This window comes from Micromonas pusilla (genome assembly GCF_000151265.4).
Source record: "Micromonas pusilla CCMP1545 genomic scaffold MICPUCscaffold_13, whole genome shotgun sequence".
Lineage (NCBI taxonomy): Eukaryota > Viridiplantae > Chlorophyta > Mamiellophyceae > Mamiellales > Mamiellaceae > Micromonas > Micromonas pusilla.
The window spans coordinates 717,982-736,074 of record NW_003315894.1 but is presented as its reverse complement, the minus strand read 5'-3'; the positions used below and the strand labels follow the sequence as shown (position 1 = coordinate 736,074).

The window sequence follows — 18,093 nt, the reverse complement described above, 5'->3', positions numbered from 1 at the left end:
CAACGTCGGCTGCGACACGAGCGCGTTGAGCTCGGCGAATTGGCCGAACGACCTCCGCTTCAGATTGCAGCTCCCGAGCATCGCGACGCGATCCTTCTTAATTCCTCTCGATATCGAAGTTTTCGCCGTGTTTGTGTTTCTCCCTAGGAACACCTTCGCGTGGAGCATGTCGTCGCACAGGTACGCGCGCAGTCTCCCGCCGTTTCCGTTTCGCGCGCTGTGATTCTCCTCCAGCGCCTTGAGCGCTTTTCTGTTGGCGTCGTGATACACGTTGGGATTCCGCGGCATCACGAGCGTCATCGCGCACCCGCGTTCAAGCGCCATCTCCAACACTTTGACCCCGGCGCCGTCGACGTACGCGGCGGCGACGATGAACTCGTCGTAACGCTCGTCCCGCATCAGTTTCATTAACGCCGGCAGGACGTCGAACGACCCCGGGAAAGACCTCGCCCAAGGCGCGGCGTACGCGACGACGTCGAACCCCGTCGGCGTGTTCGTGATGAATTTGACTCCGCCCGCGCGCGCGATCTTGTCCGACACCGCGTTCCGGTCCCTGGACCCGACCGTGAGCGTCGCGGTATTAAGGGTTTTGTCGCGCACAGCGCGGACATCGTGGGTATCGCCGCGCTGGTCCTTCCGCAAGTCGTTCAACACGCGATCGGCGGCGCCCCCCGCGGGGCCGTTGACGCGCATCGCCAGCGCCCCCACCGCCGCTCTCCCCTCCGCGCGGATCGAGAAATCCCTCCACGGCCTGAACCGATCGCCGATGTTCACGCCGCCGAAAACGGCCGTCGGGAGCGCGTTTAATCGATGACACATGAGGTACTTGGCGTGCGTCGGCTGCTCGCGCGGCGCGAATCGCACGAGCTTCGGGAACGCGTCTTCCAACTCTTTCAGCTCGCGCGCCCAGCTCTCCGTGCCTTCGCACCAGCGCGTGAACGCGCTGACGACGGAGCAGTCCACGGACGCGTCCACGCGCACGCCGCGCGCCGCCGCGCGTCGAAACGCGTCCAGAACGCGTCGCGCGCTGGCGCCCGGCTCGAGGACGTAGACGCAAAATTCGACGCGGTCGCCGAAACGCGTGGCGTCCACCTCTCGCACGATGACGTCCACGGTCTCGTCGTAGCACGTCAGGAGGCGCACGGGCGGGACCGGGTCGGAGGCGACGCGGCGCGGCGTCAGCGCGCGCGTGGACGGGTTCCACCACGCGTCGTCGAACGACCGGAGCGGGTTTCTCGCCATCGCGTCTCTCGCCGCGTCTGATGCTCTCTCCGTCCCTCGCGTTCGCTCGGACAACGAGCGGTCCGCCGGCGGCGTCGAAGTCGTCGCGCGCGCGTTCGCGTCCTCCACCGCGCGCGCGCGCGTCGTCGTCGAGACCGTCGTCCTCTTCCGCGACGACGACGCGACGGCGCGGCGGCGATGGGACGTCGGGGGGACGCGCGAGGCGAGCCCCGCCGCCGCCGACATCGCGCGCGCGCTCGCGGCGGCGTTCGTTTAGGATTGCGCGGGGAAAAGAAACGAACGCGTCGAGGAGATCTCCCTCCCTCGCGCGCGCGACGACCGTTCGCTCCCGCGCGCTCCGCGTCGAGCCGCGCCGAACCGCCTTCGCGACTCCCTCGACGCCGCGGTCGCCCTCGCGCGCGCTCGCGTCCGCGCGTCCGCGCGGCCGTCGCCGTAGTCGCGAGTGATGCGAAGCGCGAAGATACTTTCATACTTTTGCGACAGCTGGCACGAGAGCGCGCGAGATTCGCATTCGCGCGGAAGATTCGCTCTGCTCGATCGCGAGATTGTTTGCTCGTACGACCCGCGCGTCTCGCGTACTACGCCGAAAAAGCACTTCTTTCACCCACCGTTCGGTTTCAACATTTGATGGCGTCCCCTTTCAACTGATCGATGAACTTCAGTTCTCCTTTGGAATGGACCTCATGCCCTCTGTCTGTCGGCTGCGTGCAGGAGCGAGAGTGATGCCGCAACGCACTCGGCACTTCGCCCCCCGCGCCGCCGACGCGGCCGGGACGATGCGCCTCGCCGCGCGGGGTTCCGTCGGCGTCGCGTCCCTGGCGCGCGCGTGGGCGAGGCGACACGCGGCGCCCGCGGCCCTCCTCCACCACCGCCCGCCGCCGCCGCCGCGTCGTCGTCATCACCACGCGCGCTGGCGCTCGTCCGTCAGCGCGGCGGGCGCGTCCGGCGGCGCCGCGGCGGACGCGCCTCCGTCCTCCTCCTCATCCTCCTTCGAGGTCGTCGCGCCGATCGACGTCCCGAAGCCCACTCCCGCGCGCCTCGACGCGTACATCGCGACGCACGCGCCGCCGTCCGAGGGCGGCGGCGGCATCACGCGCGCGCGCGTCGTCGCATCCATCAAGGCTGGACTCGTTGACGTCAACGGCGTCGTCGCGCGGAAGGCGTCGGAGCGCGTCTCCCCCGGTGACGTCATCCGCGTCGCGCTGAAACCGACGCCCCCGACGGAGGCGGCGCCGGAGGACATCCCGCTGGACGTGAAGTACGAGGACGAGCACGTGCTCGTGGTGAACAAGCCGGCTGGGATGGTCGTGCACCCGGCGCCGGGGCACTCGAGCGGGACGCTCGTCAACGCGGTGTTGTTTCGATGCGGCTGCCCCGCGATGCGCGTCGCCAGCGGGAACGCGTCCACGTCAGATGCGTCCTCCACGTCAGATGCGTCATCCACATCAGACGGAGAGGATACTGACGTGGACGCTGACATGGAAGCTGACGTGGACGACGACGAACCCTCCTATTCGCCGCCGACGCTCCCCAACGGCGCGAGAAACACCGCGGACGGCGTCGCGCGCCCCGGGATCGTCCACCGCCTCGACAAGGGCACGAGCGGGCTCATCGTCGTCGCGAAGAACGAAGCCGCGCACGCGTCGCTGTGCGAGCAGTTCGCGACGCGCGTCGTGCGACGCCGCTACCTCGCCATCTGCCTCGGGTCGCCAGAGCAGGGCGAGGGACGCGTCGACGCGCCCATCGGGCGGGACCCGAGGGACCGGCTGAAGATGGCCGTCGTCAGGCGCGTCCTCCTCACACTGGTTCCCATACGACCGCGTTCGCGTTGTGAACTTCATTCCTTAAGGACTATCTCTCCCGGCGATCGTTCCTCTCCGCTCACCCCTCACTTTCAATCCCGACACGCCTCGATGCCTTTCAACTCCGCTTCTGACGCCTATGAAATCCACCCCCACGTTCGCTCGTATGGACAATTACCCTCAGAGGCGAGAGCCGAGGCGGGAGACGCGCGGCGAGCAACTACAAGGTTCGAGCGTCGCTCGCGCGCGGGAACGCGTCGCTCGTGGAGTGGCGGCTCGAGACGGGGCGGACACACCAGATACGCGTCCACGCGCGAGAGATCGGGATCCCGATCTTAGGAGACGAGACGTACGGCGGCGCCGGGAACGGCGCGGAGGAGAGGCTGCGGTCGAAGGGCGCGATGACGCCGGCGGAGGCGAAGCGCGTCGCGAAGATATCGCGTCGGCCGATGCTGCACGCGCAGACGCTGGGGTTCAGACATCCGCGCACGGGGGAGGAGATGGACTTCAAGGCGGAGCCGCCGGAGGATTTCGCGGAGGTGTTCGAAGCGCTGCGCGACGCGAGCGCGTGATCACTAATTACAGTCACAAGAATTAATAAGTTAGCGCGGTGCCGTCGTCACCGCCGTCTCCATCGAATCGGCCCTAAGAGCTCCTCGAGCTCGGCTAAGAACAGCAGCCGGTGCCCGTACGACGTCATCCCGAACACGTTCACGAGGAGCTCGTGGTGCGCACCCTCCGCGGGGTCGCCGAATCCGATCTCCTCGTGGAACTTCACGAGCGCCTTGCCGTGCAGATGCTGCTCGCGAAACGCCGTAGAGTACCGCGCCAACCCGCGGCCTTCGAGCCACATCGCCATCGTGTCCGCGGTCTGCGGCACGCTCTCTTCCGCTCTCTTCTTCTCCGCGCGCGCGGGCGCGGCGGCGGCGGCCGCGCCGCCGCCTCCGCCTCCGCCGCCTCCGCCGCCGCCGCCGCCGCCGCCGAGCTTCAACCCGTCCAACTTCCCGGCGTCGACGCCGTGCGCCGCCTCAACCTCCCCGACGAGCCCCGGCAGCGAGCGCTCGATCTCGTCCTGGTTGTGCATGTTGTAGTACAGCTTCGTGCCCATGATGATCCCGAGCCAGCCGTCGGCTTTGTACCCTTTTTCGAACATCACGGGAATCAGCGTCTTCTTGCGCTGAGGGTCGTTCCACACGAGCGAACGTCGGGGTGGAGTTGAAAGGCGTCAGAAGCGGAGTTGAAAGGCGTCGAGGTCGGGGATCGAACGCAAGGGATGGGCGGAGAGAGACGCCGGCAAAAGTCCTTAAGGATCGGCGTTCACCACGCCGACGCGGTCGTATGGGAACCAGTGTGAGATAGAACGCACCTGATACGCGTACTCCGCCTCCGTCCGACACGCCTGCGACTCTTTATACCGGTGCGTCACGCACATGATCACCGCGTCGCTCTGTTCCACCGCCGCCGCCATCGCCTCCAGCGTGCTCCCCATCATGCGATCGACATCCATCCACACCGTAAAGCCCCTCGCCATGAGCTCGTCGCGAAGCGCGAGCGCGCGCTGCTGCGTCCGCCACTCGTACGACAGCATGACCTGCGCGGTGGCGTTCTCCGTGACGCCGCCGCCGAGCGCCTTGACGTCGCGCTCGCTGAGCTCGTACTCGATCGCCTCGTCGCCCTCCAAGTGCGAGCCTTGGATCATCCATAACGCGCCGCGCGCCTTCTTCTTCGTCGCGTCGCTTCCGAGGCGCCGCGCCTCTTCGAGCGCGTCGATCGCGCCGGGCTCGCTCGCGATCGCCGCGCGCGCGGCGTCGTCGAACGCGAGGTTCCACAGCGCCGTGCACGCCCATCGCCTCGCCTTGTCCCACTGATGCTGCCGCTCGTTGAGACACCGCACGAGCATCGGCACCGCGCCCGCGTTTACTATCCTCGCCTTGTTCGCGTCGATCGTCGCTAAGTTCGCGATCCCCTGCGTCATCTTCCACACCGTGTAGTTTAACCCGTCGAGCTTTCGCCCGTCCAGCGCGGCGGCTAAGGGTCGTTCCATACAAAGCATTGTCGGGGTGGAGTTGAAAGGCGTCAGTTGGAGTTGAAAGGCGTCGATGGCGGGGATTGAAAGCGAGGGGTGGGCGGAGAGAGACGCCGGGAAAAGTCCTTAAGGATCAGCGTTCACCACGCGAACGGGGTCGTATGGGGACCAGTGTATAGAACGCACCTAAGACGTCGACGGTCTCCTCGATGATCGTCGCGTCTTTGGTCAGTCGGTCGTCGCTCTCCTCGCGTCCGACGAGATTTGCGATCGCGCACGCGCTGTTGATGCGCACCGCGCCGCGACGCTGCGACACGAGGTTCAGGAGCACCTCCACGGACCCGGCGCTCTTCAGCAGCATGTGCTGCGCGCTGTTGTGCGACAGGTTGCGGAGCAACGCCGTCGCGTGGTCGCAAAAATCCTTCTCGCGAAAGTCGCGCGCGTTGAGCACGCACTCGACGCCGTCGCACGAGCGCCGCAGCCGGTTCACGATCGACGGCACGAGCCGCCCCTTCGCGATCAACCGGTGCGTATCCTCGTTGAACGCCGCGATCGCGCCGATCAGAAACGCGCACGCGCACTTCACGACCTCCGGGCAATCGTCGTCGTCGAAATGTTTTCTCGCCGCGTCGATCGCGCCGTGCGTCGCCGCCTTGCCGCAGATTGCGCCGTTGCGATAGCACAGCGCCTGGAGCGCGTACGTCGCGTGCACGCTGCGCAGGTCCGCCATGAGGAGCAAGTTCTGGATCGTCTCCGGGTCGCTCGCGAGGATCTTGGACTGCGTCGCGCTGAGGTTCTTCGCGCCGTCGTCGATCTGTCGCGTGAGCGCCTGTCGCATCCACTCCGCGGCGTCGGTCGCGTCGCGCGTCACCGTCGTCGCGACGCCGCGCTCGATATCGCTCGCCCACGTCTTGATCGCGGCCGCGCACGACGCGAGCTTCGCGTCGAGCTCGCGCTCGGCGCCGACGAACTCAGGGTCGTACAGCGACGTCGGACACCGCAGCCAGTGCGCGATCTCGTCGTCGTCGTCGTCGTCGTCGTCGTCGTCCGCCTCGTCCGCCGCCGTCGCGGGCGCGTCCGTCGCGATCGCGCGCGTCCGCGCGGCGCGGCGCGCGATCGGACGCGCCGCCGCGGATCTCGCGGCGAGGACGCGGCGCGTCGCGCGCGGCGCCGCGGTCGTCGCGGAGGCGGCGCGCGCGGCAGCCATCCGTCTCTCGCGCGTCCGCGCTCTGTGCGCGCCAACGAAAAAGAACGCGCGCGTCTTTTCGTGGCCGCGGAGCGCGCGAGGCGAATCGGGCGAAGGCGAGATTTCGACGTTGACCGCTATTCCCTTTCATTCCCTTTCAGTTTGAAGCGATGTCGACCGCGTTTCAAAGGAAAATAGGCGCGGCTCACGCGCGATTTGGTAATCCGCGAAAACAGCCTGCTCGGCACCCCACGCGAACTGAAGAAGAGGAAAGAAAAACTCGCGCGTGCGTCGAGCCGGATGGAGCTTCGCGCTCTTCTGTTCTTACAAGACAAGATGAAAAGAAAATACTACATCACCGCGACCGAAAAAAGTACTCGTACAAACGCCCGCGCGTCCCTCAGATCATGCACGAGAGCGTCTCCTCGAGCACGGGGGTCTGGAACCACCGCGACTGCCAGTCGTCCGCGGGCGCGACGTTGTCCATCGACTCGTGATGCGACTGAGGGTAATTGTCAACACGAGCAAACGTCGGGGTGAAGTTCAGGGTTGCGTCAGAAGCGGAGTTGAAAGGCGTCGAAGGCGGGGATCGAAACGCCGGGTGGAAAAGTCCTTAAGAAACGGCGAGCACCACGCGAACGGGGTCGTATGGGGACCAGTCATCAGTGTGATGAGATGAGACGCGCCTCCGGGACCTCGGCGCGCAGGATGTTGTTGATGAGCTTCGCGGCGGGGTCCGACGCGGTGCCCCTGACGAAGGACTTCGCGAGCTGCGCGAGCTCTTCGAGCTGCGAGGGCACCGCGACCGCGTTATTCTCGTGCGCTTCTTCCGCTTCTTCCGCTTCGGCGGCTTCGGCGGCTTCGTCTTCCGCTTCGGCTTCGGCGGCTTCCACTTCCGCGTCAGCTTTCTCCTTCTCCGCGAGACGAATCGCCTTGGCCGCGGCTGAGGGTAATCGCGCATACAAAGCGACGTCGGGGTGGGGTTGAAAGGCACGTCAGTTGGAGTTGAAAGGAGTTGAAAGGCGCGATGTGTCGGGATTGAAAGTGCTGCTGTCCTTAAGAAACGGCGTGCACCACGCCGACGCGGTCGTACGGGGACCAGTCATGACGTGATGAGATCGAGACGGGACGCGCCCAAGTCTTTCGACGCGGCGATGAGCTCTCGCTGCGCGTCCTCCAGCTCTCTCTTCATCTTCAACTCGAGCTGGCTCCTCTCGTAGAACGCGCGCGCTTCCTCCGCAGCCTTTTCTCTGTGTTCCTTCGCCTCCGCGACCGCGGCGGCGGCCCGCGCGGTCGCGGTCTCCGCGTTAATGCGCTCGCGCTCGGCGACGGCGGCGGCGGCGGCGGCGGCGGAGGCGGCTTTCTCCGCGTCCTGGCGTTTGACCTCGCGCATCGCGTCCAAAGCGGCCGCCGCGCGCGCGCTCGCCTCGAGCCTCAACCGCGTCTTTTTGTCCACGGCCTCGATGCCTCTCAGCGCGCCGCTGGCGTAGGATTCCTCGCCGCTCGGGGGCTGAATCATCTCGACGAACTCGCGCTGCGCGTCCGGGTTCCAGTAATCGAAGTACTGAGGGTCGAGGGAGGGGCGGAGTCGAAAGGCGTCAGTCGGAGTCGAAAGGCGTCGCGGCGTGTCGGGATCGAAAGCGAGGGATGGGAAGAGAGAAAGGACGTCAAAATTCCTTAAGGATCGGCGTTCACCACGCCAACGCGGTCGTGTGGGGACCAGTGTGACCACCAGGACGCGCCTTGATGGTGATGGTCTCGTTCCGCTTGAGCACCTCGACCGCGTCGCGTTGGATGTCGTCGACGACGAGGAGCGCCGCCTGCGTCTCCGCGATCGCGTTCGTGATGTCGCGCGAGAGCACTCCCTCGACCGGGTAGATCGCCCTGGCGAGGACGTTATCGCCGTCGCGCGCGTGCGGCGCGCGCGGGGTCGCGACCGACGTCGGCGCGACGTGCGCGGCGCCATTTTTCTTTCCCTGCTTGTTCTTCTTCTGCTGCGGTCCCGCGCGCGTCGATCCCGGCGTCGCGCGGTGTCCGCACGCGATCGTCTTCGCGAGCGCGCGCGGGACGCGATCGCGCGATCTGTTCGCCGCGATTTGGCAGCGGTACGCGGAGGTGATGGAGGTCATCGGCGTCGTCGTGTGCGTCGTCGTCGTGCGCGTGCGCGTTGATTAATGCAGGTGACTCGGCTGCCACGCGGCGGAAAAGTAACAACGTCAGCCGCATCGAAGCGTCGTCGGTGCGGTCGGCGACGCTTGATCGCGTATCGACCGTGGCGCGAAACTCGCGACGGGGCATCGCGCGGTCGAGAATCGATCGCGAGCCCTATCCGAGCGCCGCGTCGGATAGAATTCATCGATCGGCGCGGTAGGTTATTGGTTTGGTTTTCGGTCAATTTTGGGTTTTCTTCAGTTTTGGTTTTGGAGGCGTATTTCCGTACGCGTACTCTATGGGTATTCGGTCACGGTACAAAACCGCAGACTGTTTGCGCCGCGCGATCTCGACCCGAATCAGGCTCATCCTGCATCAAGGCACGTCGTTTTCCCGCCACGTGACACACTCGTCAGCCAGGCGGCGCGGCGTTTAAGCATCCCCCGCGAGAATGCGCCGCGCGACGATGGGACGCGCGCGCGCTCGCGATGGCGCGCCCGCGCGGCATCTCGCGCCCTCCCTCCTCCTCCTCTTCCTCGCCGCCGCGCCCGCGGTCGTGGACGCCGCGCCCGCGAAGCATTGCATCGCCCTCGGCGCGCGCGACGCGCTCCTCGCGGTGCATCTGCAGAATGACTTTTTCGACGCGCGCGCGATGAACGGAGCGTACGCCCCCGGCGCGTCGCTCGCGTACCCGCTCGACGCGTCCTACGTCCACGGCGAGAACGTCCGCAGAGGCGCGCTCGCGGTGCGTCGCGCCGAGGAGGTGGTCCCGGTCGCGAACGCGTGGATGCGCGCGGTAGACCGCGCGAACGGCTCCGTCGTCGCGACGCTGGACTGGCACCCGCCCGATCACTGCTCGTTCTGCAAGTTCGGGGCGAAGCAATCGAGACGATTGGACTGCGTGTGGGGGTGCGAGGGCACGAATGGGATCTGCGTCACCGGCGCGGGCGTCCCCGCGGCTGTGTTCGACAGCACGGGGCGATGCGCGGACGCGGTCAGCGAGAGCGACTTTCAGCAGAGCCGGTATTTCCAGTGGCCGCGACACTGCGTCGCGGGCACGTTCGGGAGCCGGTTCGATCCGTACCTGAACGTCCCGGAGCGCGCGGTGCGCGTGCACGCGGGCGTGGAGCAGAGCGAGGACTCGTACTCCGCGTTCGGCGGGCGGCGCATACGCGCGGACGGCACGCGCGGCGCGTCGCTGTTGGAGATTTTGCGAAAGAAGAACGCGAAGCGCGTCTTCGTGCTCGGTCTCGCGACGGACTACGTCGTCAAGGAGACGCTCCGCGAGCTCTTGAAAGAGGAAGAGGTGTTCGACGACGACGGTTATAACGCCACGACGATGTCAGGAAAAGAAGATGGAACGTCGACCGTCGCGAAGACGAAGCGGCGCGCGTTCAGCGCGGTGTTGATCGCCGCGGGGTCGAGGGGCGTGTTCGACGCGCCCGGATCCTTCTACGGCTCCGACCCGGAATCGCTCAGCGGGACGACGAAGCGCGATCTCATCGCGCTCGGCGTTAGCGTCGTCGGCGCGTCCAGCGTCGAGGACGCGATGCGCGAGCTGTGCGAGGGGACGTGCGACGACGATCACGATTGCGTCGACGGCGACGGCGGCGGCGGCGGAGCGGGGAAGCTGGATGAAAAAATTTGCGTCGACCGCGGAGGGCCGCACAAGGTGTGCGTCCCGAAGCCGAAGGTCATCGCGGGCGTCGACGCGCGCGTGTTCTTCTCCGTCGCGTTGGCCGGCGTCCTCGGGATCGTCGTCGTCGCCGTGACGTTCCGCGGCGAGATCGTGAGCTACGTCTCGAACCGCGCGAAACGGAAAGGCCCGCCGACGGATTTCGTCGTCCTCGTCGAGACGGACATCGAGGCGCGTTCTATCTCACACTGGTCCCCATACGACCGCGTTCGCGTGGTGAAGCCTTTTCTTAAGGACAGGACTTTCTCTCCCGGCGGTCGGTTCTCTCCGCCCACACCTCGCTTTCAATCCCGCACTCACACCGCGACGCCTTTCAACTCTCAAGTCTGACGCCTTTCAACTCCGCCCCGACGTCGCTTTGAACGATGGAACGACCCTCGCAGGGCTCCTCGGAACTGTGGGAGACGATGTCCGCGGCGGGTCTCCAGGACGTCATGAAGGACCGCATCATGGGCACGCACGACGAGGTACTGCGTCGAAACATGAAGAAGCACTACGGCTACGAGCTCTTCGTCCGCGGCGACGCGTTCGTCGTCGCGTTTCACGAGGTGAAGGACGCGTTGTCGTGGTGCCTTCGCGTCCAGCTCGACCTGATGGCGTCGGACTGGCCGGAGGTGTTGCACGACGCGACCGCGGCGTCGGAGCGCGTGTGGGGCACGTACGAGGGGCTGCGCGTGCGCATGGGCGTGCACTGCGGCGTCGTGGACAGCGCGACGAAGCACCAGGGAAAGCTCGTGTACGAGGGCGAGGTGACTCGGCAGGTGACGCGGATTTGCGACGCCGGGCACGGCGGCGCGATCATCATGTCGCAGGCGACGCTGCCGCTGCCGCTGATGATGCCGGACGACGACGTCAACTACGTGACGTACGACCAGGGTCTGCACGCGGTCAAGGACTTCAGCGCGCCGCAGCGGCTCAAGGAGGTGTATCCGGAGAAGCTGATGTCGCGCGCGGTGATCGATCACAAGACGGGGCGAAAACTCGACACGGAGACGCGGCTGTCGCCGTCGTTCCACGACGCCCCGAAGGGCCTCGTGACGATGATCTACTGCCACGCAGACGGGCTAGGCGACCTCAAGAAGGCGCTCGCGCCCGCTGTTGTCGACGCGGCGATCGAGATCATGGCGGAGACGTTGCGCGCGTGCATGCAAACGCACGAGGGGTACGATTGCCGCGGGCACGAGAAAAACGGCGAGAACATGTACGTGTTCAAGTCGTACGTGAACTGCGCGCTGTTCGCGGTCGAGGCGCAGAAGAAGCTTCACGAGGCGGCGTGGCCCAAGGAGCTGATCGAGCACCAGCGCGCGACGGACGACGCGGCGCAGGGGAAACGCGTCGCGGGGTTACGCGTCAAGATGGGGATGCACAGCGGGCAGGTGCGTTCTACTGTGTGCACGTTTTTCACCCACACACACCCTACAGTACACGGTGAAACGTTTCAACATTTGATCGCGTTTCCTTTCAACTGACCGACCGATGAACGTGTTTTCGTGATGAATGACGCGCAGCTGAAACGCATTCGCATCCCGAACGAGGGGCTCGCGGATTACTACGGCGAGTCCGCGAACAGAGCCGCGCGCGTCATGTCCACCGCGACGGGCGGGCAAGTCGTCTGCGTCGCGAGCGAGCTGGAGTACTTCTTAGACGAGCACACCGGCGTGCGGCCGAAGTTTGTGGAGGATCCGATCGGGACGTTTCAGTTGAAGGGCATCCCGGGGGCGACGGCGTTGGTGCAGCTCGCGCTGGACGAGGACATGGCCGCGCTCGCCGCGCGGCGGTTCACGGAGGGGAAGAAGGCGACGCTGATCACCCCGGGCGCGCATCTGCAGAGGGTCGTGCACGAGGCGGTTCGCGTCGCGCGGCAGAACTCGAAGAAGAAGCTCGGCGTTCGGCTCGAGTCGAAAGCCAGAGGGTGGGCGTCGAACGTTCGGCGACGGATGAGCTTGAGGGAGTCCAACTCGGGCGGAGCGGCGCCCGAGGAGGCGAGCGGCGAGAGACGCGGGGGGTCGGAGCCGGCGACGGTCGGAGCGGTCGGAGCGGGTCTCTCCGGATCGAACGGGTCCGGGTCCGGGTCCCCCGCGAAGGCGGCGGCGGCGGCGGCGGCGAAGTTCCCGGACGAAGCGACGCCGGCGGCGGCGAAGTTCCCGGACGAAGCGACGCCGGCGGCGGCGACGCCGAGCGCGCAGCCGCCGTCGCCTTCGGGGGAGTCCACGGACGCGCGGACGCAGCTTGCGCCTTCGCCGCCGTCTCCGTCGTCGAGGCGCGCGTCCGTCGCGTCCGTCGAGGACCTCGGGTCGAACGCCGAAACGTAGACCAGGCGCGAACCGCCGTACGATCACGCGATGAAGAACTACAAACGCGCCACAGTACGTTCGCATTCAAACGCACCCTAAACCACCCTATGATACTACTACGTCGCGTTGACCTGCTGCGCCGTCGTCGTCGTCGTCGTCGCGGCGGCCGCGGCGGCGGCGGCCGCGGCGGCTCTCGCGTCGGCGTCTCGCTCCGCGGCGCGTCTGCGTTTGACCTCCTCCATCGCCATCGCCTCGACGAGGTACGCCTCCTCGACCCTCAAGCCCTCGGTCCTGGTGAGGTCTTTAACGAAACGCTCATGCCTCGCGCGTTTCGCTTCGAAATCGCTCTCGAAATCCCTCGCGAACGTCGCCATCATCTCGTCCCACGCCGCCGCGCGCGACGTCGGCGGGCGGGGCGCGGCGCGCCTCGCCCTCTTCTTCTTCGCGGCGTCGTCGTCGGCGTCGTCGGCGTGGAGCGTCTGCGTGGGTGAAGCGATCGGTCAGTCGAACGTCTTACCGGTCAAACGTTGAAAGGGAAGCGCGGGTGAAGAGTGACGACGGGAAAAGTCCTTAAGGAACGGCGTGCACCACGCGAACGGGGTCGTATGGGAAGCAGTCTCACCTCCCGCGGCGAGCCATTCTCGTCCTCCTCCGTCTTCACCTCCGTCTTCGCCTCCGTCTTCGCCTCTCCTCCTTCTGTCTTCGCGTCTTCGCCCCCCTCCCCGTTCTCCTCCTCCTCCGCGCCGGGTTCCGCGCGGCCGCGATCCATGTCGTCCTCGTCCGCGGGCGCGTAGACGTTGTACGGAAGAAGGCGCGCGATCGCGTCGTCCAGATCGCGGAACGGCGCGTCCACGATCTCGTTGCACGCGGTCCTGTTGTCGTCCGCCGCGCGCGTCGCCGCGGTCTTGTGCGCCACCTGGAGCGGCGTCAGCGCCGGCGGAGGCGCGGCGGGTTGCTGCTGCGGCGGCGGACGCGGCGACGGCGCGTGCGGCGGCGTTTGATGCTGCGTCGACGCCGAGGCGTGCGTCTGGAGCCTACTCTGCTGCTGATGCTGCTGCTGCTGCTGCTGCTGCTGCGCGGAGACGGTCGACGGCGGGAGCATCGTCCCGGGGGGATGGTACCCCGGCGGGGGATGCAGGTTCGGGTTCATCGCCCGCGCCGCGGCGGAGTGTCGACGTCCCGGTCAAGAAGGCATGACGTCTTCGCAATCAACCCTAGCTCTAGAGACTTCGTACAAAAAAGTTCATCGGTCAGTTGAAAGCGAACGCGATCAAATGTTGAAACCAAGGAGTGGGCGAATAACGTTTATTGAACGCGGGAAGACACGAGAATTTGGAGCACGCGCACATGTCGCGTCTACGAGTGCTTATCCAGTGCTCTCTCGCGCGACGCGACGTCATGGCCGCGGCGACGGCGACGTCGACGATCGCGCTCGGACGCGCGCGTCGTCGCGCACGGCGCGGCGGCAACGGCGGCGTCGGCGGCGGCGCGCGTCATGGCGGCGGCGGCGGCGTCGGCGCGCGCGCGCGGCGAACGATGTCGACGACGACGTCGTCGTCGTCGTCGTCGTCGTCTCGTCGTCGAGACGTCGACGCGCGCTGGCCCGACGCGTCGTCGTCGTCGTCGTTGTCGTCGTCGTCGTCTTCCGCGCGCGTCGACGTCGCCGCCGCGGGCGTCTCCGCGGCGCTCCGCGAGGCGAGCGTCGACGACGACGACGCGCCGCCGACGACCGCATCCATGATCGCCGCGTCGCCGTCGCCGTCCGCGCTCGCGTCGGCGACGGACCCGGCGGAGCTCGAGCAGCTCATAAACCTCCTCCCTCCCGCGATCGCGTCCGCGCTGCTCGCGCACGCGCAGAAGCTCGAGCTCGTCGAGGTCGTCCTCGACCTCGGCCGCGTCCCGCTCGCGCGCTTCGGCGGCGCGGACGTCGCGCTGAGCGACGCGCCGTTGACGCACGATGACATCGCGCGCGCGCTCTCCAACGTCGGCGACGTCGGCGCGGACAACCGCGCGGGGATCGATCGCACGCTGCACCGCATCAGGCGCGTTCTCCTTACACTGGTCCTCATACGACTCCGTCCGCGTGGTGCACGCCGTTCCTTGAGGACTTTCGCTGGCGTTTCTCTCCGCGCGCGCCATGGTTTCGATCCCGACGCGCCGCGACGCCTTTCGACTCCGTCTGACGCCTTTGATGAACCCCGCCCCGACATTCGCTCGTATGGAACGAACGACCCTCAGCGTCATGCGCAACCGCGCGGGGGTCATCGTCGGGATGACGTGCCGCGTCGGACGCGCGATCGAGGGCGGCGCGGACATGATCCGCGACCTGCTGGTGTCCGGCCGCAGCGTGTTGCTTCTCGGGAGACCCGGCGTCGGGAAGACGACGGCGATTCGCGAGATCGCGCGCGTGCTCTCAGGCGCGTCCTATCTCACACTGGTTCCCATACGACCGCGTTGGCGTGGTGAACGCCGATCCTTAAGGACTTTTCCCGGCGTCTCTCTCCGCCCAGGGTCCCTCGGTTTCAATCCCGACACACCTCGACGCCTTTCAACTCCGCTTCTGACGCCTTTCAACTCCACCCTTTCAACGTTCGCTCGTATGGACAATTACCCTCAGACGACTGCGGCCGCCGGGTCGTCGTCGTGGACACGAGCAACGAGATCGGCGGCGACGGCGACGTGCCGCATCCGGGCATCGGCGGCGCGCGGCGGATGCAAGTCACGGAGCCGAGCGAGCAGCACGCGACGCTGATCGAGGCGGTGCAGAATCACACGCCGCAGGTGGTGGTCGTCGACGAGATCGGCACCGAGCTCGAGTGCGCGGCGGCGCGGACGATATCCCAGCGCGGCGTGCAGATGATCGCCACGGCGCACGGGCACACGCTCGAGAACGTCCTGAAGAACCCGTCGCTGAACGACCTCGTCGGCGGCGTCGTCTCCGTGACGCTGGGAGACGACGAGGCGAGGAAGCGGCGCGCGCAGAAGACGACGCTCGAGCGCGAGGGCCCGCCGACGTTCGGCGCCGCGGTGGAGATTCGCGAGACGGGGAAGTGGGTCGTGCACTTGGACGTCGGCGTCGCGGTGGACACGCTCCTCGCGGGGTACGCGCCGCCAGTTGAGCTCCGGAGCGTCGACGACGCCACCGGGAGGGTGATGTCGCGGTCGTGGTTGGGGGACGACAGCGCGGGGGCGACGGGGTTCGACGACGCGCCAGCGGTCGGGTTCAACGGCGGCGGCGGCGGCGGTTTCGACGGGTTCAGCTCGTTCGCGCAGGAGCGGCCGATCGGCGGCGGGGTTGGGTTCGGGTCGTCGGGGGGGTCGTTCTACGGCGAAGCCGGCGTCAGCGGGTTTTCGTTCCCGAGCGCGTCGGGGCCGCCGCGGACGGCGGCGACGGCCGCGGTAACGCCTCCCGCGCGGCCGTTATCCTCGTCCGGGTTCGCCGCGCAGGAGGTGGCGGACGCCGCGGATAAACGCGACGGCGGGACCGCCGGGAAGCGAGGAAGCGCGGCGGCGCGGACCGCGTCGTCGTCGTCGATGTCGACGGATGACGAAAAGGCGTTATTCGCGATTTATCCCTACGATTTGGACTGCGACATGCTCGAGGGCGTGATCGCGTCGTTGGGTCTCGAGGACCGCGTCGTGCTGACGAACGTCCTCGAAGACGCCGCCGCGGTTATCGCGGTGAAGGCGCGTTCGTACTCACACTGACTGGTTCCCATACGACCGCGTCGGCGTGATGCGCGCCGTTCCTTAAGAAGGACTTTCTCTCCCGGCGCATCTCTTTCCGCCCACCCCTCGCTGCTTTCAATCCCGACACACCTCGACGCCTTTCAACTCCGCAACTGACGTGCCTTTCAACTCCACCCCGACGTCGCTTTGAACGATGGAACGACCCCGAAGGCGAGGGTGAAGAGCGCGACGTGGCTTCGGCACGCGGCGCGCGCGCGCGGGTTGCCGATTTACGCGCTGAAAGTGGAGGGGTGGGCGTTCTATCTCACACTGGTCCCCATACGACCCCGTTAGCGTGGTGAACGCCGATCCTTAAGGACTTTTGCCGTCATCTCTCTCCGCTCACCCCTCGCTTTCAATCCCCGCCCGCGTTGCCTTTCAACTCCATCTGACGCCTTTGAACTCCACCCCGACTTCGCTTTGAATGGACCCTCGACCCTCAGGATGCCGCAGCTCGCGCGCGCGATGCAGGCGATGCTCGGGCTCGACAACCAAGGCGGGCTGGTCGGAAACGGAAACGGCGAGCGCGGCGCGGCGAGCGGGATGGCGCGCGCGACGGCGGCGGCGGCGAACGGGAACGGGACGGAGAGCGGCGATGAGCGTAATTCTTCGTCGTCTGATCCGGATCGTTCGCGGAATCCGACGTGGACGCCCGCGGAGGAGGCGGACGCGCTCGAGGAGGTGCGCATGGCGGTCGAGCAGCTCGTGATTCCGCACCAAGAGCCCGTGGAGCTTCTCCCTCGCGCGGATCGCGTGCGGCGGATGCAGGCGGAGGTGATTCAGGGCGAGTACAGGCTGAAGCACGAGGAGTGCGGCGACGGCGCGGCGGCGAGGATTAAAATTCTGCCGTCGTACGTCGACGCGTGAGTATACTGTATAGGGGTTGACACGACGTGTTCGAGTTGGTTCAACGGGAGAGCGGCTTCGTTCGCGTTCGTGCTTTCGTATTCGTTCGCGTCGTCGTCGCGTCGTTTTCCGCGTGCGACTCACGCGCGGTACTCGGGAGGGAGTTTGTCCGCGTATTCCTCGTGCCCGGGGCACTCGTTCTCGATCGCGTACTTGAGGCAGTCCCAGTGCTTATAGTGATTTGCCGATTCACAAGTACCCGAATCCCACGGGCAGCCGTGATCCCGTAACCACTTCAGGATCTCGAGATATCCTCGAACAAGGTTCTCGAATCGTCCTTCAGCAGCGAGCGCACAAGTTCTCGCTTCCCACGTGCACCCGATCTCGTGCAAATACTTGATAATCTCGAAGCGCCCGTGATAAGCAGCTGTGTTCATAAGTAGACTCGTCTTACCGGTCTTACATCCATTCTCGCACGCCCACTTGAGTACCTCAAGGTGACCGTTTGTAATGGCATATTTGGCGGTATCTTCGTCCCACTTGCACCCGTTTGCTCGAGCAAACTTGAGGATTTCCAGGTGTCCCGCGCCAGCGGCATAGGAGCAAGTCGTTTTAGTCCACGGGCACCCTTGAGAGTGCAACCACTCGAGGACGTCGTAGTAAGCCACCCGCGGCTTTCGAGCACAAGAAATGGCTCATGACAGTGCAACCGTGCACGTGCATCCACCGCAGCTTGTTCAGATTTCCTAAACGCACGAGCTCGTTCGTCAAGCCGCTCAGCCCCTTCGCCCCTTTCTTCGGGAGCTTCTTCAGAGCCTCGCCGTCTCCGAAGATACGGTCGAGCTCTTCCTCGGGCACGGGCTCGTTCTCGTCGCGCTTCCTCTTCGCCATCTCGTCGCCGCCCCGCATGATCGTGGGCGTCGCGGGCGTGACGTGCGCTCGCGAGCGGGAGCGCCGCGCCGCGGGAAGTGCGGCTCTCGTTCGAAAAGAAGACGGGAAAAAAACGATTGGTTCTTTTTCTCCCTTCCGAGGTTCTTCTCCGAGGTATCTTATACAGTATTTGGCTCTGCCACGTCGACCACCCCACAACGACGCACGCGCCGCCTCTCCCCTCCCCTCCC

The 18,093-nt window shown here is 66.3% G+C and overlaps 13 protein-coding genes across 13 annotated transcripts in view; 7 read left to right on the top strand and 6 right to left on the bottom strand.

Moving 5' to 3' along the window:
- MICPUCDRAFT_52816 (uncharacterized protein) overlaps positions 1-579 on the top strand; it is a gene marked incomplete at its 5' end in the record, with an annotated part of 1,628 nt that extends 1,049 nt beyond the window's left edge. Inside the window, one exon of the mRNA XM_003063067.1 lies at positions 1-579. This exon is cut by the window's left edge and continues 1,049 nt beyond it.
- Positions 1-1,669, bottom strand: part of MICPUCDRAFT_71137 (uncharacterized protein) — a gene marked incomplete at its 3' end in the record, with an annotated part of 1,914 nt that extends 245 nt beyond the window's left edge. The window contains exon 1 of the mRNA XM_003062872.1: positions 1-1,669. This exon is cut by the window's left edge and continues 245 nt beyond it. Coding sequence (XP_003062918.1) covers positions 1-1,467 — 1,467 coding nt within the window.
- Positions 1,670-2,018: 349 nt separating this feature from the next.
- On the top strand, positions 2,019-3,648 carry MICPUCDRAFT_36187 (uncharacterized protein; the record flags this gene model as incomplete). The annotated part of the gene is made up of 3 exons (XM_003063066.1): positions 2,019-2,644; positions 2,786-3,032; positions 3,236-3,648. The coding sequence occupies 3 exons, from the start codon at positions 2,019-2,021 to the stop codon at positions 3,614-3,616; spliced, it is 1,254 nt and encodes a 417-aa protein (XP_003063112.1). The 3' UTR covers positions 3,617-3,648.
- A 41-nt stretch (positions 3,649-3,689) lies between these two features.
- MICPUCDRAFT_52813 (uncharacterized protein) lies at positions 3,690-5,097 on the bottom strand (the record flags this gene model as incomplete). The annotated part of the gene is made up of 3 exons (XM_003062871.1): positions 3,690-3,699; positions 3,737-4,221; positions 4,411-5,097. The coding sequence occupies 3 exons, from the start codon at positions 5,095-5,097 to the stop codon at positions 3,690-3,692; spliced, it is 1,182 nt and encodes a 393-aa protein (XP_003062917.1).
- A 106-nt stretch (positions 5,098-5,203) lies between these two features.
- Positions 5,204-6,277, bottom strand: MICPUCDRAFT_52812 (uncharacterized protein; the record flags this gene model as incomplete). Its single annotated transcript, XM_003062870.1, has 1 exon — positions 5,204-6,277. One exon carries the CDS (start codon positions 6,275-6,277, stop codon positions 5,204-5,206), a length of 1,074 nt encoding a protein of 357 aa, XP_003062916.1.
- A 149-nt stretch (positions 6,278-6,426) lies between these two features.
- On the top strand, positions 6,427-6,753 carry MICPUCDRAFT_52811 (uncharacterized protein; the record flags this gene model as incomplete). Its single annotated transcript, XM_003063065.1, has 1 exon — positions 6,427-6,753. The coding sequence occupies one exon, from the start codon at positions 6,427-6,429 to the stop codon at positions 6,751-6,753; it is 327 nt and encodes a 108-aa protein (XP_003063111.1).
- Positions 6,754-7,358: 605 nt separating this feature from the next.
- Positions 7,359-8,385, bottom strand: MICPUCDRAFT_42560 (uncharacterized protein; the record flags this gene model as incomplete). Its single annotated transcript, XM_003062869.1, has 2 exons — positions 7,359-7,820; positions 8,032-8,385. The coding sequence occupies 2 exons, from the start codon at positions 8,383-8,385 to the stop codon at positions 7,359-7,361; spliced, it is 816 nt and encodes a 271-aa protein (XP_003062915.1).
- A 473-nt stretch (positions 8,386-8,858) lies between these two features.
- On the top strand, positions 8,859-10,433 carry MICPUCDRAFT_52808 (uncharacterized protein; the record flags this gene model as incomplete). Its single annotated transcript, XM_003063064.1, has 1 exon — positions 8,859-10,433. One exon carries the CDS (start codon positions 8,859-8,861, stop codon positions 10,431-10,433), a length of 1,575 nt encoding a protein of 524 aa, XP_003063110.1.
- A 77-nt stretch (positions 10,434-10,510) lies between these two features.
- On the top strand, positions 10,511-12,509 carry MICPUCDRAFT_52807 (uncharacterized protein; the record flags this gene model as incomplete). Its single annotated transcript, XM_003063063.1, has 2 exons — positions 10,511-11,479; positions 11,612-12,509. The coding sequence occupies 2 exons, from the start codon at positions 10,511-10,513 to the stop codon at positions 12,413-12,415; spliced, it is 1,773 nt and encodes a 590-aa protein (XP_003063109.1). The 3' UTR covers positions 12,416-12,509.
- A 4-nt stretch (positions 12,510-12,513) lies between these two features.
- Positions 12,514-13,547, bottom strand: MICPUCDRAFT_52806 (uncharacterized protein; the record flags this gene model as incomplete). The annotated part of the gene is made up of 2 exons (XM_003062868.1): positions 12,514-12,876; positions 13,020-13,547. The coding sequence occupies 2 exons, from the start codon at positions 13,545-13,547 to the stop codon at positions 12,514-12,516; spliced, it is 891 nt and encodes a 296-aa protein (XP_003062914.1).
- Positions 13,548-13,795: 248 nt separating this feature from the next.
- MICPUCDRAFT_52805 (uncharacterized protein) lies at positions 13,796-16,420 on the top strand (the record flags this gene model as incomplete). Its single annotated transcript, XM_003063062.1, has 4 exons — positions 13,796-14,574; positions 14,636-14,834; positions 14,879-16,078; positions 16,298-16,420. 4 exons carry the CDS (start codon positions 13,796-13,798, stop codon positions 16,418-16,420), a joined length of 2,301 nt encoding a protein of 766 aa, XP_003063108.1.
- A 150-nt stretch (positions 16,421-16,570) lies between these two features.
- Positions 16,571-16,993, top strand: MICPUCDRAFT_52804 (uncharacterized protein; the record flags this gene model as incomplete). The annotated part of the gene is made up of 1 exon (XM_003063061.1): positions 16,571-16,993. The coding sequence occupies one exon, from the start codon at positions 16,571-16,573 to the stop codon at positions 16,991-16,993; it is 423 nt and encodes a 140-aa protein (XP_003063107.1).
- Positions 16,994-17,112: 119 nt separating this feature from the next.
- Positions 17,113-17,863, bottom strand: MICPUCDRAFT_52803 (uncharacterized protein; the record flags this gene model as incomplete). Its single annotated transcript, XM_003062867.1, has 2 exons — positions 17,113-17,646; positions 17,690-17,863. 2 exons carry the CDS (start codon positions 17,861-17,863, stop codon positions 17,113-17,115), a joined length of 708 nt encoding a protein of 235 aa, XP_003062913.1.
- Positions 17,864-18,093: the final 230 nt, after the last annotated feature.